A 17,835-nucleotide genomic window follows, 5' to 3' on the forward strand; every position below is an offset into this window, starting at 1 on the left:
AAACTATAAGTGTACTTTTTGCAGTCTATTTAGTCTCATTTTGGTGATTTTTCTATTGAATGGCCTCCTAGCACAGGGCTGAAATGCTGTCTAATGTTCCTGAGCACAAGATAGCTGTGACTTGCTTTAAGGAGAAATACCTGTATTAGGTAAGCTGTGTTAAGGGCTGAATGGCAGTGTTGTGAGCTCAATGCTGATGAATCAACAACAGATATCATGACACCTTTCAACAGAAATACATATGCAAAGAGGCTAAGTATCAGTCAGTTGATAAAAACATTGTGACCAGAGGCTCTATAGGTACCCAACCTGGCATTACTTCCAGGAATGAGGATGGTTCCATATCTGCTCATTTAGAACCTACCTACTATGAAAAAGCAGCAGCAACTCTAATACTGTTTAAAATACTTTCAGGAAGCCCGTTGAAACCTACCACATCCTTGTTCATCTCTCTTGTCAGAACAGTCTGGGTTTCCATCACATAGCCAGCTCTTAGGGATGCAGCGAGTCTTGTTGTCACAGCGCAGAGAACACTCTTCGACAGGCTTCCAGCAGCTGAGCTCATCAGACCCATCCAAGCAGTGCTGAGCCCCATCGCAGTGGTATTTCTCCTCTATGCACCTTCTTCCATCCAGACACTGGAAGACTCCTTAAATGGAAAATGCCAGAGTAGCACAGTCAGACAGAAGGTCCAAACTGAGATGAATTCACTCTCATTCTGGAATCTGAGGTGCAAACAGACTTCATCTTGTTTAATCTGAGTTCTAATATCTAATTGATTCATAACGTGCTCAGGTCAACTAAACCAGCGAGCTAAGCTAGGTCATTTAAAGCCTCGTGTTTGGTTACTCTGATGACTTGTAAGACCACCTCTGTTAAAAGTGGGCCATTTAGGTCAGATTGGAACACTTAGAAAATTTGAAGCAGCAAGGAAGTAATAGTCTAGCACGTGGCTTAAATGTGGTAAAATGGGCACTCACAGAATCAGAATCCTGACAGGCTGTGGCTTTCATCTATGCAAATCTGCCTAGGGAAAGTCAGCATGACTCTGGTCAAGTCAACACTCTGACAATTCATGGCACGCTCAAAGCCAACTCAGAGTACCTGGCACAAAACACTGAGGACAGGAGAGGGTGACAGACCTGGTTTGTGGCAGAGCTGGGAGCAGTTCTCTTCATCGGAGCCATCCTGACAGTCACGCTGGCCGTCACAGAGGGACTCCCGAGAAATACATTCCTTCCCATCCCGACAGGGAACAGAGGACCGGGTGCATAGTAGAGGTGGTGGAGGAGGAAGAGTAGGAGGGACCATTGTGGCTCCTTCAATCTCAGGATCTAGAGCAAACCACTGCTTCAGCAAGTCAGGCTGGTATGGTTCAGCAATTGGGGCATGCTCCTATTGTCCCCCTCTTCCAGAAAGACATGTCATGGCTGAGTACCAACATTTTTCTACTTCATAAGAATAAAAAGTGAAACTGCCTCGAATTTACATCCTTAGATTAAGAGTGGTACGTTAGATCATTATCTACTGGCTTTGAATTTGGGCAAATTGTTTTCTTCTTGCCAGTCTAAAAACTTTAACCTTAATTTTTTTCACTATCTGCTACTCTATTCCAGTCTGAGGAATAAAAAGTACAGTTATGTGTAGTATGATTGACATTTCAGTCAACAACAGTCTCACTTATGACAATAATCTCATAAGATTAAAATAAAGCTGAAAAGTTCCTAGCACTCAGTGATGTCACTAACATCATATAAAGTTGAGGCTGTTCTCATGTCAAGCACAACGAATTACTCATGTGTTTGTAACGATACTGGTGTTTAAAAAAAAATTCTACCATGCTGCCAGTCATATAAAAGTCTAGCCCAGCTGGGCACTGTGGTCCATGCCTGAAACCCCAGTGGCCCTGGAGGCTGAGGCAGGAGGATGGCAAGTTCAAAGCCCAGCCTCAGCAATTAGTGAGGCCCTAAGCAACTTAGTGATACCCTGTCTCTAAATAAAAAAGGGCTGTGGATGTGGGCTCATTGGTTAAGTGCCTTGGGTTAAAAAAAAACAAAGTCTAGCACATAAAAATATGTACAGTAGGTGTATATGGTCTATTCCATCTGGGCTTGTGGGCTTGTGTAGGTACGTTATATGATGTTAATATAATGACGACATCACTAACATTACACATTCTCAGAAGATATCCCTATCATTAAGTGAGGCATAACTGTCCTTCTGCTTTCCTGCTATAGCATCCTGTGGTCTTGAACAAGGGCCAGCATATAATGGGTCCTCATTTGCTGAAAAGCATTAATTACAATCCTAAAAGTTATCATTAGTGCTCTTCAGCAACCATTGTAGCAACTGAACAGATTTGTTTGAATAATAAAGATTGGATTTGTTACAGAAAATCAACTTTACTGGCACACTTCACCACCTAAGAAATCTGTCCCTATGCCTAATGCTTCTAACTCTTAAAATCAGGCGTAACCAACCAGTGAGTCAAAAAGTAAGGCAGTTCGGTGGCTGGGGTTGTGGCTTGATGGTAGAGCGCTTGCCTAGCATGTGTGAGGTACTGGGTTCAATTCTGAGCACCGCAAATAAATAAATGAATAAAATAAAGGTCCATCAACATCTTTAAAAAAAGAAAAAGTAAGGCAGTTTGGACAGAGGAGGGGAATGGGAGGACAGAATGAGATCGGGTATACAGAAGGAATGCATTTGTCCTTTGTGTTTCCACTTCAAGACATCCAGCTACATCTGCTAACAATGACAATGACGCCTGTGATATGAATTTCCTCTTTTCCTGCCTTGTGATTCAAGATCAGATTTTTTTGTGTGTGTGGCGGGAAGGGGCGGGGGCTCTGTGCCAACAACATTTTTCAAAAGAAAAAGAAAGGAAAGCAACCTTAAGCAGATTCATTCAAATAACCCTGACACAACTTCAATAAAAGCAAGAGCACGGTTTTTCCTGGTACCAGTTGAGCATGCCAAATCCAAAAAATCTGAAATCCAAAATGTTTCAAAATCTACAACCCTGTAAGTGCCAACACGATGTCACAAGTAGAAAATTCTCTACCTGTCCTCATGGGACAGGTCATAGTCATAATGCAGGAGCACTAAACATAATTTAAAAAATTATCTTCAGGCTATGTGCATAAGATGTATATAAAGTTAACTGGATTTTGTGTTTAGACTTGGGTACCTTCCCCAAAATATTAGTTATATGCAAACATTACAAAACTCAAAAAAAAAATCAAAATCTGAAACGTGTCTCAAATATTTCAGACAAGGGAAACTCAACTTGCATCCACAACCTTAAAGGAGTGTCACAGAGGGTCCCCTTTGAGATACTACTTAGCCAGGCATGGTGGCACACCCCTGTAATCCCAGCAGCTCTGGAAGCTGAGGCAGGAGGATTGCCAGTTTAAAGCCAGCCTCAGCAACCTAGCAAGGTCCTAAGCAACTTAGTGAGATACTGTGTCAAAATAAAAAAAATAAAAATAAAAAAAAGGGCTGGGGATGTGACTCAGTGATTAAGGGTGCCTGGTTCAGTTCCATGGAGGGAAAGAATGGTTTCTTTGATAAATAAGTTTGGGAAACTGGTTTAGAGCAAATTAAATGTTTTTTTTTTTTTTTAAGTACCAAAAAGGCTTGAATATGCTGATGTGCAAGATGACTTCCAAAAGGGGTGATGGCCTGCACCCTTCTTTGAATATTGCTAAGAGACTTATGTCATTAAGGAACTTGAAGAAATGGGTTGGATTCTTGTGTTTCCAACACACAGAGACCTTAGGGAGACAGCCTGCTGAACTGTGGCTGGAGACAACTGCCCGTGCACATGTACAAGCACCCAGGATCGGATCCTAGAAAAGCACAACAATGGGAAGGGTCCAGTGAAGCGGAGTCAAAGAATAACCAGACCAAAGAAGGACTCACCCGGCACCTCCTGGTTCTCTGCCAAGATGATCATTTTCTTTACGTATGATTCCTTCAGCACTGAGAAGGGCTCCAGCGTCTTCCTGTTCCACAGCACAAGAGCTGCCTGGTCCACCGTCACCAGGTAGGGCTCATGGGCCGCGATGAGCCCATCACTCCAGGACTTGTTCAAAGAGTACGTTCTATTTTTTAGGAGACTCAGACTTTGCAACCCTAAGGAAGAGCCAAGGTCTTAGAAGCGGATGCTGAACAAGTGATCTGTCACCACAGAATGCTTGGGTGAGGTGCACATGTGCTGTCAGATTGAGGTTCAAAAACCCCAAATATAAAGAATCACATACTCTTCGTATCACGTTTTCTAGATTTTAATTTTATATGTAAAGATAGACTAATGAGGTGCTTTAAGCTCCTGGAAAGCGAGGGGCTTTGTCCTGCCATGAGGGAACGTCAGATGTGACTTTGCTGCTTCCATGTATACTAAAAACTCCTGGCCATCAGCATGTAGCTGACCTCACGGACAGACTCCGGGGGAAGAAAATGAGCAAACTCAGCTACACAGATATAACCTGTACTTGTTTCCAAGTTACAGCTGCAACCCTTGGCCCTCATTGGCAATGGGACTTTGGTTTCATTACTTCTACTTAATGAAGTAGAAGTGAATCCTGGACACGACAAACAGCTATTCAAAGTATATTTTAAAAGTTATTAAGTATGTCATTTCTGAGGTTTTCCATCTTCTAAATCCCCAAACTACACTTTTATTTATTTTATTTATTTATTATTGTGGGGGGGGATTATTTATTTTATTTATTTATTTATTTATTTTTTATTATTACTTGTTCAAAACATTACAAAGCTCTTGACATATCATATTTCATACATTTGATTCAAGTGGGTTATGAACTCCCATTTTTACCCCGTATACAGATTGCAGAATCACATCGGTTACACATCCACTTTTTTACATACTGCCATACTAGTGTCTGTTGTATTCTGCTGTCTTTCCTATCCTCTACTATCCCCCTCCCCCAAACTACACTTTTAGATCAGAGGCAAATTTGAGGTGACTATCCATGCTTTAACTGTCAAACTTCTATTCCCAGTTTCAAGAACTAGGTAGACACAGACAAATTCTGTGTCTACCTAGTTCTTGAAATAACTGGGATGGCTAGGAGAGAGGACTTCAAGTGTTCTCCCCACAAAGAAACGATAAATGTTCCAGGTGACAGATGCACCCTGATTTGATCACTGCACATTGCATACATGTGTCAGAACGTCACACTGCACTTCATAAATATGTACAATTATTGTGTGTCAATTAAAAACAAAAAAGAATTTCCCCAGCACAGACAAAAAAAATTAATTAAAAAAATTGAAAACAAATGTGAAAGAATGACTAGAAGCATTATACTAAAGATAGGACTGTCTAGAGCTCACTGTCCCCTGGTGCTTCCTCACGTGCATTGGCAGTACAAGGGCTTACCTGACCCTTTGGTAGTCCAGAGAATGCTAGCGGAGCCCAGGTCTAAGGCCATCTGGGTGTCTGCTGTCCAGGTGCCTCTCCAGACCTCCTGTCTGATTTTGCCATCCAGGGTTAGACTCTGCAAGTGTTTCCCGCTTTCCACCCAATAGAGCACCCTCCTGGGCCAGTCGAGAAGCAGCTGCAGTATGATGCTGCTGGTGCTGTAGAGGGTATGTGTGTCGGCTCCAGGAATGCTGGTCTTCTGGATAGCACCTCTGTCGCAAGGCAGCCAGAACAGGTGCCCTGTTGATATGTCTACATTTGCTGAGCAGACTGAAGGAGGAAAAGGAACTCTATTATACAGGGCTTTCAACCTATTCAATGTGCTGACTCAAACTCTGGGTCAAGGAAAGAAAGGAGACAAGAGTTGGGGCAAGGATGTGAGAGTCCCTCACAAACTGACAGCTCTCATTTCCATGATGAGCCTTATCACACATGCTCTGGTTCCAGCACCTTGTCACATGAGCTCTGTAGATCCCTGTAGCCACCTGGCAAAGGAGGCACTCATTATATTCTTGTAGGTTTGATGTCCAAGTGGCAAAGCCTACATTTAAATGCAGGTCTGCAACTTGAGATTCACATTCTTTCCTCCTCAGAGGTTAATATGAAAATCAGTCCACTGCATGTCAAGTCAACAGAACTGAAACTGCTAGGGGAAAGCAGAGATTGTGACACAGTGATTCCTACAGTGGTATGGAAGGTCACTGACGGAGTGCATGGACAATGAGGAAATTTACAACTAGAAGGCGCAGTTATGCTAGGGACCAAGTCTACAAAAGCCACAAACTGTCTGTTTTTAGACGTGAATAGCTGAGTTGGGCAGTAGCCTGCAAAGCACTCTCACTACTCCTACCCACACCCACCATAGTGTTATCCAACTGGGTCTCAGCTAGGTATGTCAGCAATACTGGGATGCCATTTAGCACACAGTGTGAGAGCAATATCAGGCTAGCAAGTCAGATAGGCTCATTCAAAACCCTGTTCCATTTTGGTGGTGTGCACCTGTAATCCCAATGATTCAGGAGGCTGAGACAGGAGGATTCCCAAATTTAAAGCCAGCCTCGACAAGTTAGTGAGGCCCTATCTTAAAATAAAAACATAAATAAATAAATAAATAAATAAATAAAAGGACTACTAAGCTCAATGGTAATGGGTTCAATCCCTAGTACCAAAACCAAAAACATACTGTTCTATCACATGATGTCAGTTAACTTCTATGCCTTGGTTTCCTTAAATGTGTAATAGGGTGTTTTTGGTAGGTGTTATGATAATTAGGGTTAAAACAAATCAAATCGAAAGGTTAGAGTAGTGTCTGTCATTTTACAGGAGGTAACAAAGCTGATTTGCACAAGCTTACAATAGCCAATTATTAAATTTTAAAAAATCATTTAAGCTGATTATTCAATATTAACAATTAAATGAATTATACTGATTTATTGAAAGCAACAACTACTCATTACTTTCTAACTGTTCTCCTACAGTTCACTATTACAAGCTGAGTATGCAAATTTTATCCAAAATGCTTAGGACCAAATGTTTTGGATTTTGGAATATTTTCTTACAATGATGAGGTACTTTGGGGATGGGACCCTAGTCTCCAAACACACAATTCATTGATGTTTCATGTACGCCTTACACATGTAGCCTAAAAGGTAATTCTTATACAATATTTTTGGTGCATCTGAACTTTGACAACAACTCACCACAAATGTCAGGCATAGTAAAATCAAGAATCAATAAATGGGATGATATCAAACTAAAAACTTCTTCATAGCAAAGCAAACAAGAATATGAAGAGAGAGCCTACAGAACAGGAGAAAATATTTGCCACCTGCACCTCAGAGCATTAATCTCTAGGATATATAAAGAACTCAAAAAAGAACACCAAACAAACAAATAACTCTATCAATAAACAGGCAAAGGAAATGAACAGCCACTTCACAGAAGAAGAAATATGATTGGCCAACAAAAATGCAAATTAAAACTACACTGAGATTTCATCTCACTCCAATCATAATGGCAGGTATCAAGAATACAAGTAACAATAAATGTTGGTGAGGATGTGGGGGATAAGGTGCACTCATACACTGCCGGTGGGGCTGCAAATTGGTGCAACCATACTGGAAAGTAGTATGGAGGTTCCTTAGAAAATGTGCAAATTGGTGCAACCATACTGGAAAGTAGTATGGAGGTTCCTTAGAAAATGTGCAAATTGGTGCAACCATACTGGAAAGTAGTATGGAGGTTCCTTAGAAAATGTGGAATGGAACCATCATTTTGACCCAGCTATCCCACTCCTCAGTTTAACCCAAAGGACTTAAAATCAGCATAATACAGTGACAGTCACATCAATGTTTATAGCAGTTCAATTCACGATGGCTAAGCTATGGAACCAACCTAGGTGCCCTTCAATAGGTGAATGGATAAAGAAAATGTGTACATATACACCATGGAACATTACTCAGCCAGAAAGAAGAATGAAATTATGGCACTTGCCAGTGAATGGAAAGGAACTGAAGACTGTCATGCTAAGTGAAATAAGCCACTCCCCAAAAACCAAAGGCCAAATGTTCTAGTAGGTGGATGTTAACACACATTAAGGGGTGGGAAGGGAAGAATAAAAGATCATTGGATTAGACAAAGGGGAATGAAGGTAAACAAGAAAGGATGGGAACAGGAAAAACATGATGAATCAGAAATAACTTTCCTATGTTCATATATGAATACACAACCAGTAAAACTCCACATCATGCACAACCACAAGAATGAGATCCTAATTAGAATAAATTATACTCCACGTATGTATAATATGTCAAAATACCTTCCACTGTCATGTATATTTAAAAAGAATAAATTTAAAAAAATTTGTCAACAGACAGACCAGCCATGAAAGTTTCCACTTATTCCACTTTGTGAGAACTCAAAAACTTTCAAATTTTATCACATTCTGGATTTTAGATCTTTGGATTGGGGCCACTCAACTTGTATCTATTCTCTTGTATGCTTATGTCAATTGTACCCATATGGTGGAGATACTAAATAAAGGTTTGCTCACACATCTCTTCCCAACTCCACATTTAATAATGTGTCACATTGTAGCTTGAAATCTGCCATCGTGGGAGTATTTACATGGTAAAAATTGTAAATACTACAAACCAGGGCTTGACTGTTTTCCATTCCCTGGTCTACAAAACAAAATTAAAAAATTAAAAAAAAATAAAAACAAGTGCCCTTGGGCCAAGTCGGCCTCCTTGGTTGGTTTTGTAGATACAGTTTTAGTGGAATTTTGCTGATCATTCACACTGTGTCTATGACTACTTCAGTGCTATAACAAGAGAGAGCCCATTAAACCTAAAATATGTACAATCTGGCCTTCTTACACAAAACGTTTGCCAGATCCTAGTCTAAATCTAAGAAAGTAATAAAATGTAAGTGATTATAAGATTCATCTTGCATGTGTCATATCTATAGCCATTATACTTTAAATACCCCCCAAAATTAAGGAAACATTTTTCTAGTATTTGAAATTTATTATTCAATTCAGCAAAGAAGTTATTTATGTCACTGATGAACTAATTCCAAGTCTTTATCACTTCACTAAGGAAACAAAAGTATCAAACTCTAAGTTGAAACTACACTCCTTCAAAAACATCATTGACTAATCAGATAGTAGCAAGCATTTATTCAAAGATTATTAAAACTTAGTTAAATTGTAACTAACAGAATTGCTTTTGATCCAAGACTTTACCATAAAAAAAGCATTCTGTGAAAATCAGTCATAATAACCACGGAAAAAGTTTACAATAAAGAAATTGTGTGTTTTTTAACATTTGTAGGTTGATATCCTTTATATCAGTAAGTTTTATTGTAAATATGTAAGTATATATGTTCACTTGTCCTTGAAGAGCTGGTGGTTATCATTTTCAGCACACCCCTGGGTATCACAGGAAGAACTCCAATGTTAACCACCAGAGAAAAAGACCAACAGGCGAGGCATGAGGGTGGGCTACGGGGCAGAAGAGGGAAGCCAGAATGCAAAGGGCCGATGGGCTGCAGGTCATTCCTAGTACTGGGCCTTAGTGGGGGAGCATTTCCTGACTATTCCTCACATTGTCATAGGGAGGAACTTACACATCTGAGTTTTCCCCATAACCACGAAGTTAGTCTGCCTGCAAAAGGAGAAATGACTTAAGGTTGATAAATTAGTAAGAACAGACTGGCCATCCTAGATGCAGATGCTGTCTTCCCTTTGTTGGGTTCTGTTATATCCAGAGAATATTGACTTCTCTTCTGGAATTATAGACTCAACCTTGGCCCTCTGTAGATTCTGTTGAGAGCCCAATTATCAGGAATTTCTTTTGAGCCATGCTACACTACTTCATGTATGTGTGTGTGTGTGTGAGAGAGAGAGAGAGAGTGTGTGTGTGTGTGTGTGTGTTGTGCGTGTTGCTGGGAATTGGACCCAGCACACTGTGAAGGTAGGCAAGTGATCTGTCACTAAGCTATATTCCCTGGCTCCTATAGACAGGTACTGTATTTCTAAAACAGAATCTTCGAGCTTTTTTTTTTTTTTTTTTTTTTTTTTTTTTTTTTTGGTACCAAGGGAGCTTCAGCCACTGAGCCACATCCCCAGGCCCCCATCCATTTTTTATTTTTAAATTTTGAAACAGGGTCTTATTAATATAGTTTGGATCTTGAATGTCACCCAAAGACTTGGTCTTGAGTTTGCGGTGCTATTGAGAGTTGGTGGAACCTTTAAGAGGTGGGGCCTAGTGAGAGGACTTTAGGTCAGTCACGGTGTGCCTGGATGTGAATCATGGATCCCCAGCCTCTTTATTTTGCTCTCTTTTGTTGCTTGGTCACAAGGAGAACAGTTTTTCTCCACCATGCACTCCCCACCATTGCCATCCCTCATCCCCACCAGAGGCCTAAAAGCAACAGATCTGCCTGAATGGGATCTCTAAATCCATGATCCAAAAGAAATCTTTCCTCTTTTCTTTATTTAATTTTTTTTTCTTTGTAAGTTGATTATCTCAGGTGTTGTTTACAGTAACAAAAGACTATTACAGACACAAGGACTCAGCACTTGACGTGAGAAACACCTCAAACGAAATTGTTACTCTCTTGTAAACCCTGAACATCACTGGGGAGCTGCTGCCAGTATTTGTGGTCACCCAACAGGGCTCTCTGGTAAGATATACTACCCCGAGGATGACTCTAAGATATGTATTTCAATACAGCACCTTTTGCACTAAAGCCTGTCCTTAGCACTTGGCAGAGACCCAAGGGACAGATATTCAGAAATCTAGTTCTAATCACAGAACTCAAGTCGCAGTTCTCCCTTATAAAGTAGATGTTTACAGTTAATCTGAGTACACGGAACTTGGGGATGGGGTGTGGCATTTAGGAGTGTGGGAGGGGGAAGAAAATATATATACCATATTAAGAAAATATCTTGCTAGTTCACTCTTAGATCTGCATTGCAAATTACTTCTAAATTCATGTAAGAAAAATTTGCAATGCAAAAATTGAAGAATGAAAGGTCCATTTCTATCCTCCCCTGATTTAAGGCCAGAAATGTAAAAATTTAAAAACCTTATTACTACAGCTCTAGGATTCCCTGAGTCATAGTAGCTTTCTGACAATCTGCACATAGCTCCTAAGAGCAAGAATAAATCAGATATAGTTAACACTTCAATAAGTAAAGAGTTGGTCTTCACCTTCTGGTGCTATTGAGAGGTGATAAAACTTTCAAGAAGTGGGGATTTTCCACTGGCATGAAGATTTATTTAAATCAGTACTTGAAAAGATTTTTTTTTTGGTCCTAGTTATTTGAGAAGCAAAAATAAAAGCAGAGAGGAAAACAAGATGCCCTCCCCTACTTACCAGTACGCCGTGTCCAGATCTCTAGCTTTTGTCCAGAATACCCAGTTGAGTAGACCAGATGTCCCTGAGCATTCGTCCAATAGATGAGGTTCCTTTTCCAGTCAATATCCAATAAATAGATGTTCCCAGAATGTTCTTCAACTAGAGTTCTCTCTATGGCAGATCCCATAGAGCCAACTTTCAACAAGTACAGACGTTTGCCAGAAGAAAACACAAGTTTTAACTCTATGAAAGAAAACGAGATTTGCTATTTGACCATTTGTCAGATGAGCCCAGGGTCTCTTCTGGAGCAGTGCCCCTAACTCAAGCTGAGGTACCGATGTCTGCTTCTGAAGCACACATCCAACATGTGTACCGTAACTTCTAGAGAAGAAGGTCATTTGGGCAAATGCCAGTGTTGCTCAGTGTGCCCAAGACACTGGGTCTTCTGTGGGAAAACTTGGAAAAATTGTGAGAATGAGAGCAGGAGTACTGCTCTGCTTCATTTAATGATCTCTCACTACTAAAGGATTTTAAACACTGTGTTACTCAGGTAGTTGAGTATAACAGTATATAAGTATATATATATATATATATATATATATATATATATATATATATATATATGGCTTCAAATGAAATTCAGGCTAATGAGTTTGCCACTACAGCTTATTACACATGATGTCTTTCAGAGCTGTCCCTGTAACAGCATTTTTAAAACTTAGTTAGAATAAATAAATAAAATAAAACTCAGAACATAATTACATTTATGTAATTTATCCTTAAAACCTCAATATTCTAAGGAAAATACAGAGTAAGTTGGATAGAGAAGTTCAATGGATTTTATGTCGCCTTTAATATTTTGAAGAGGAAACAGCAACCTGGAGAACTCATGTTGACGATATTTAAGTAAAACAATAATGCGGTAGAGACTACTTATAAACATGAGTCAGAATATAGAATGGTCATAAGATTATCAAGGATTTCTTAGATCACCTCTTTTGCAAGTTTTCATGTAAAGCTTGATTTAAAGTTTATCAAATCTAATTGTCCAACAACAGATGGAAAAATAAATGAAATATGGTACGTACACACACTGGAATATCATCCAACTTTTAGAAAGAATGTACACTTGCTACACTGTGAATGAAACACTTATAGTAACTAGTGAAAGATGGCAGACCCGAAAGATAAATATACTGTAATTTCACTTAATGTGATACCTAAAATAGGCAAATTCATACAGTCAGAATACAGAATGGTAGTTGAAAGGAACTGTTAGGGAGAGGAGAATGGGGACATCTAGTGGGTTAAGGGTTTTCAGTTCGGGAAGATGAAATAGTTCTGGAGGTGGACGGTGGTGATGGTTGTACTTCATGCCACTTAGAAATGACTAAAATGCTAAGTTCTCTATTCTGTATATTTTTTAGCACAATCGAAAGGAAAAAATGAATCAAGTTGTTTTGATAAAAAAGTAGTCATCAAAGAAGGTTGTCAAGGACAAAAGCAACTGATTGAGAAATGGAAGCTACCTTATTTCCAGGCTACCATGGAGGATGCCTCCTTAAGCTGAGCCCATTTTACCCAATGTACTTACCACTACATGTGCCAGAAGGTGAAAGAAACATTCCTTCAGGACAAACACACTTATAGCCCTTGGGGTGGACAGGAGACAGAAGGCATAAGTGGCTGCAGGAGCCTGGAGCACAAGCTGGGTGTCTGCCTGCTATAAAACAGGAACCCGTGAGATGGTTTCAGATGTCCTTATCCACACTAGATCAAAACTTAATAAGGAAGAACAGTTAAGCCACTTTTGTCTTAAGAGGAATTCAATATACTAGTTACCTTCTAATTGGATGTGCTGACCTTTAAACTCCTCTGATCTCTTGATGGTCTTTCAGATAGTGACAGTCACTTATCTATCTTAGGCTGGGACCTTAGGCTTCCACCAGCAGCATCTCCTCCTTGGAGTCAAGGCAACATGACTGTCTGCCTTGCTTACTTCCAGACTCCCTGAGTGGCCTAGGCTCTACTTTGGTTAGCTTCTCAGATCCATTTAAGAAGCGTTCTCTAAGTTGACTTTTCCTATTATGAGGATACCAGGATTTGTTCAATTTTCTGTTTTATTCAAAGATCTGTGAGTACGCCATCCCAGCCCTCTGTGAACAACTTATTATCCTTTTTTCTACATTTCATGGCTTAAAAAATCTAGCTAATGCTTTGGACAGGCACAAGACACATACTTGGACCGATTTCCCCAATAGATACTGGTGTTTGGTTCACCTTCCTTAGAAGTCCTATGTAAGGAAGTCTGGAAGGACACCCAGAACATTTCCCTGCCTCCAAGTACTGAGTTCCAACAACCACCATCTAGCACTATTGGGTGGTTTCACTCTTATGCATTCCGATTCCTCAGCATTTCTACAGCAAGCCATTTACTTACCCTTAGGCTGCTGGGACTTGTGGAGGACCAAGAAAGCAGATACAGAGGCATCCAGTAACAGCTCTCTCTCCTTTGGGCTGTGGGGTGAGGTATGAAACAGCTGTGTCTTATTTGCCCAGAAGAAAGAGTTCTCAAAGACAGCCAGTCCTACTGGGTTTTCATCTTCCAGGAAGATCTCAGGAAAGGTGTACCTCCCGCTTCCATCCACTTTCACTGTCTCTATGGACTGGAGGAAGCATTAGAATCTCATGAGAACGTGGTAGCATTACCAGTGCTGACAAAGTTAAGTGTCACCAGTTTTTTGGACACTGATTAAACATGTCTAGGTAACATCAGCTTCACAGAGAAGAGATCGTTGAAGGATTCATGGAGACTAATGCCAGTCAGCAGATTGGATTGCTTCTTGTACAAACTGGGGCCACAGATACAAACACTTCGGCCTCCAGTGAAATTTTTAACCCAGTTTCCAGAGAACTTCCAGTTCCCCAGGGATGCTGGAGAGAGGGTTCCACTTTGCCCCAAGCCACAGCTTACTGTCCAAACTGACACTGTACCAAACCCTTTCAACTCCACTGTGTGCTGCCTATTGAGTAGGGATCCTCTCTCTTTTCAGCAAGGGCCATGTGTGGGAAGCCATCCGTGACATACATGAGGGCCTTCTCTTGGCGTGGTAGCCCGGGGAGAGGTAGGCCTGGCATTAGGTGGCCCAATGCACGTGACCTTCCCTCCACTCTGCTAGGCAGGTTTCTCATAGTAACTCCGGGATGGGTGTAACCCATTAGGAGCTGAACAGCCTAACTTTAACCTTTTTTTTTGGAGAAGAACATTCCGTGGAAGGCCTTTGATGTCTCCCGATATAAATAAAGCAGGCGCAGGCTGCATTTTGCCAGAACCTCGATCTGTCTAATTGGCTTGCCCATCCTGCCCCTGCTTTTGAAACTACTTTCTGTGTTCTGTGTGGGTTTTTTTAGCCATTCTGTTTTTTCCCTAGCTTTTATTTCTCAGCCAGCCCATTCCACTGAGGGGAACCCCATTTCCACCACCTGTGCAGGATGTGGGCAGGAGCCATGGGAGCAAAAAGAGGCACCAAAATTTTAATTTAACCAAAATCACAGGTAGGAAATAATAGGCCTAAAATTTGACTGGTCTTTTAGTTTGGCATTTCTAAGTATGAAACACAAGTAGCCCAGAACTGTATGCTTTCAAGGATGTAGTCAGCAATCCTAAAAGATCCTGTGTGCGGGCTACAACACAGAACAGGACCAGTGCTTCCAGAAAATTCCAATAGTGTTTGACTATAGAGTTGAAGAAAATCACCTCTCTCCCCCAAGCCAGGTTGATATAGTCTCTTCCACCCAAAGGTGCTGTGCATCTGGCTCTTCTCAGTTTTTGTGGCCAGAAGGTACTTCATAGAGTAGATGCAAACTTAAAGAGAATTTTGTACTTACCTGTGGAGTCAAACCAAGTTCCCATCAAAAGTTTACCTTTCTCTCTGGACCTAAGTGTGGTACCTTTTTGTGTTCACTGATCCAGTAGAGCCTGCCAGTCACATGGTCCAACGTCAGTCCTAAAGGCTCCTCTGTGGTTAGGACAGTGAGCACCTTCCTGTCAGAGCCATCCATGCCTGCAGACTCAACAGCCCTCACGCCTGTCCCACCTCGATTCACCCAATACAAGTACCTAAGAACAGGGGTGCATGGTGTTAGGGCCCCTTCACTTGCACACATGTGTACTTAACTCTGAACAGCCTGGCTCGCATAGCTTTCTTGTACTGGTCTCTCATCATTATATTGCTGATGATCGCTAGAGATTTCTGCTCCTACACTCACTAGGCTTTGAAAACACTAGCTCCATAAACTTCAATTTAGGATTCAAAATTAAGAATTAGGGGGAGCCAATGAAATCCAAGTTGAAAAAGACTGACATGTTCCCTTATTAACTTAAATATCCTAAGTCATCAGTGATTTAGGATATACTTCCAAAGAAACACTACTTACTTCTTTTCAGGAAACACAACCAGCTGCTCTGGCACAAGATCCTTTTCCAAAATTTTGACATAGCCTCTGCCATCACTTAAGCCAGCACAGATGACCCTTGCAAAGCTGCTAGCCCAATACAACTGTCCTGTGGACCAGTCCAAGGAGATGCTATTCACCGCTGTGAGCTCTGGGGACAGAGGAGACAGCTTTATGTTCCCACATTCTCCACCCGTCTTACCTTGCAGAGACTTGGACACACGTTACTACGTTTTCTGATTTTGAATTATACAGTGAGGCAAATAGATGGCAAGGATCAAGGACCAGGGATGAGCCAAGGTGCTTCCAACATGCAGGGGTGGCAGGGAAGGAGGAGGACCAGAGCAGAAGCTTAACTAAGAAATCTGAGAGCCTGTAAGTGACCTGAGTTTAGGCAAAAGTTCTTGCACAAGTGTCAGGCAAGTTGTTACAAATGCTACCTCTGAATTGCCCCCAGACCATTTCTATATCCCTAGCATTACACCAAGCCCTCTTCACATGCATTGTCTAATTTAATTCCCAAACTTACCCAGTGAGGCAAGTAGTAGCACCCTCATCTTATGGAAAGCAATCAAAGGAGTTAAGAACTTGCCCAAGGTGACATACCTAGTGATGGGGCCCTGAGACTAACTGTGGCCTGAGGCTACATTCCAATTCATGTTGCAAGTTACATTCTAAGATGCTCCTATGGACTTAAACCATAGCAGCCTTATCTGAAACCAGACTTCATGACAGGTGTCTCGCAGGTGGTGGTACAGATGGATACACATACTTCTTACACTAGGGGGTAGGGCTACAGTTTGGATCTGGGATGTCCCTCAAAGGCCCATGTGTTAAAGGCTTGGTCCCCAGCCTGTGGCACTGTTGGAAGGCAATGGAAACAGGTAAGAGGTGGGCACTAGTGGGAGGTTTAAGTCATTGGGGCATAACCTTGAGGGGATAGTGGGATGCTAGTCTTTTCTCATCTCCCTTTACTTCCTGGTACCATGAGGTAAATAGTTTCCCCCACCACCCACATACTCTCACTATATGATGAGTCACCTCAGATCCAAAAGCAATGGGACCAATTAACCATAGACTGAAATCTCCCAAAGTGGAAACCATAATAAACCTTTCCTCTTTTTAAACTAATTATCTCAGGTATTTTGTTACAATAATGCAAAGTTAACTAACACAAGTAGCTTTAAGAAGTTAAGGCTCTTAATGCCAAAAAGTATACCTGGGGGCTGGAGCTGTAGCTCAGTGGCAGAGAGCTTGCCTCCTTTGTGTGAGGCACTGGGTTCAATCCTTAGCACCATATAAAAAAATAAACAAATAAAATAAAGGCATTCTGTCCATCTACAACTACAAAAAAATTTAAAAATGTATATATATACCTGGGTAAAGGGGAACAGAGTTTGGTTTCCCAAGGACAAACACATTTAGGACTTCATCTACCCAGATATATGTGCTTCTCTCAAGGTCATATGCAATAGAAATGGGCCTTGATTTTATAGGAATCAGAGTCTCATAGTTGCCTGTTCTTCGATCCAGGAAACCAAGCTCTTGATCTCTTGCTATAAGAATTTTAATACCATCATCTGAAAACAAAAGACAATAGAGATGAAGCTTTTTGCCTCACACATTTCCCTTTAAAGATTTATCCCATCTCTCATGCCCCAAATCTACCTATTCCTAAACTCTGGACTAAGTATTTAGAGATCTAGTGGGTCACCTTGGTGCTCCCTCCCTCCTCTGAACTCTAATACATTGAAACTAACCTTGAGAACTTCACTGCCTTATTGGATTTCAGATTCAGTTCCTCTTCTCTCACCTTGTACCAGATTTGGCAGAAGTTCTGTCCAAGTCTGGTACATAGTAGTCAAATGTAATTTAGTGTTTTATCTCTAAAGAACAGGGCAAGTCAAGACTATGTGTTGGGTCTGTAGAATACTCCATAGTAGACTGTGGAGTAACCAAGTTAGTTAATACAATTGACACTCAGGTTGGGGAATGAATGGTATAATGGTAGCTCCTTTTTGGAAATAATGGAGTCATCTCTAGTACTAGACTTAAAAATGAATTCT

The 17,835-nt window shown here is 40.9% G+C and overlaps 1 protein-coding gene across 1 annotated transcript in view; it reads right to left on the bottom strand.

The window, feature by feature from the left end:
* Positions 1–38: 38 nt before the first annotated feature.
* LOC124106457 (putative vitellogenin receptor) overlaps positions 39–17,835 on the bottom strand; it is a 68,176-nt gene continuing 50,379 nt past the window's right edge. The window contains exons 9-18 of the mRNA XM_058585480.1: positions 17,146–17,349; positions 15,752–15,920; positions 15,266–15,434; positions 13,755–13,980; positions 12,909–13,037; positions 11,333–11,557; positions 5,408–5,719; positions 3,925–4,137; positions 1,143–1,334; positions 39–649 (exon numbers count right to left, since the gene is read on the bottom strand). Of these exons, the coding sequence (XP_058441463.1) occupies positions 411–649; positions 1,143–1,334; positions 3,925–4,137; positions 5,408–5,719; positions 11,333–11,557; positions 12,909–13,037; positions 13,755–13,980; positions 15,266–15,434; positions 15,752–15,920; positions 17,146–17,349 (2,078 nt within the window). The 3' untranslated portion in view covers positions 39–410. The remainder of the gene's footprint in view (positions 650–1,142; positions 1,335–3,924; positions 4,138–5,407; positions 5,720–11,332; positions 11,558–12,908; positions 13,038–13,754; positions 13,981–15,265; positions 15,435–15,751; positions 15,921–17,145; positions 17,350–17,835) is intronic.

This window comes from Marmota monax, unplaced genomic scaffold (genome assembly GCF_021218885.2).
Source record: "Marmota monax isolate L192 unplaced genomic scaffold, Marmota_monax_Labrador192_F-V1.1 WCK01_AAM20220418_F8-fsc00528, whole genome shotgun sequence".
NCBI lineage: Eukaryota > Metazoa > Chordata > Mammalia > Rodentia > Sciuridae > Marmota > Marmota monax.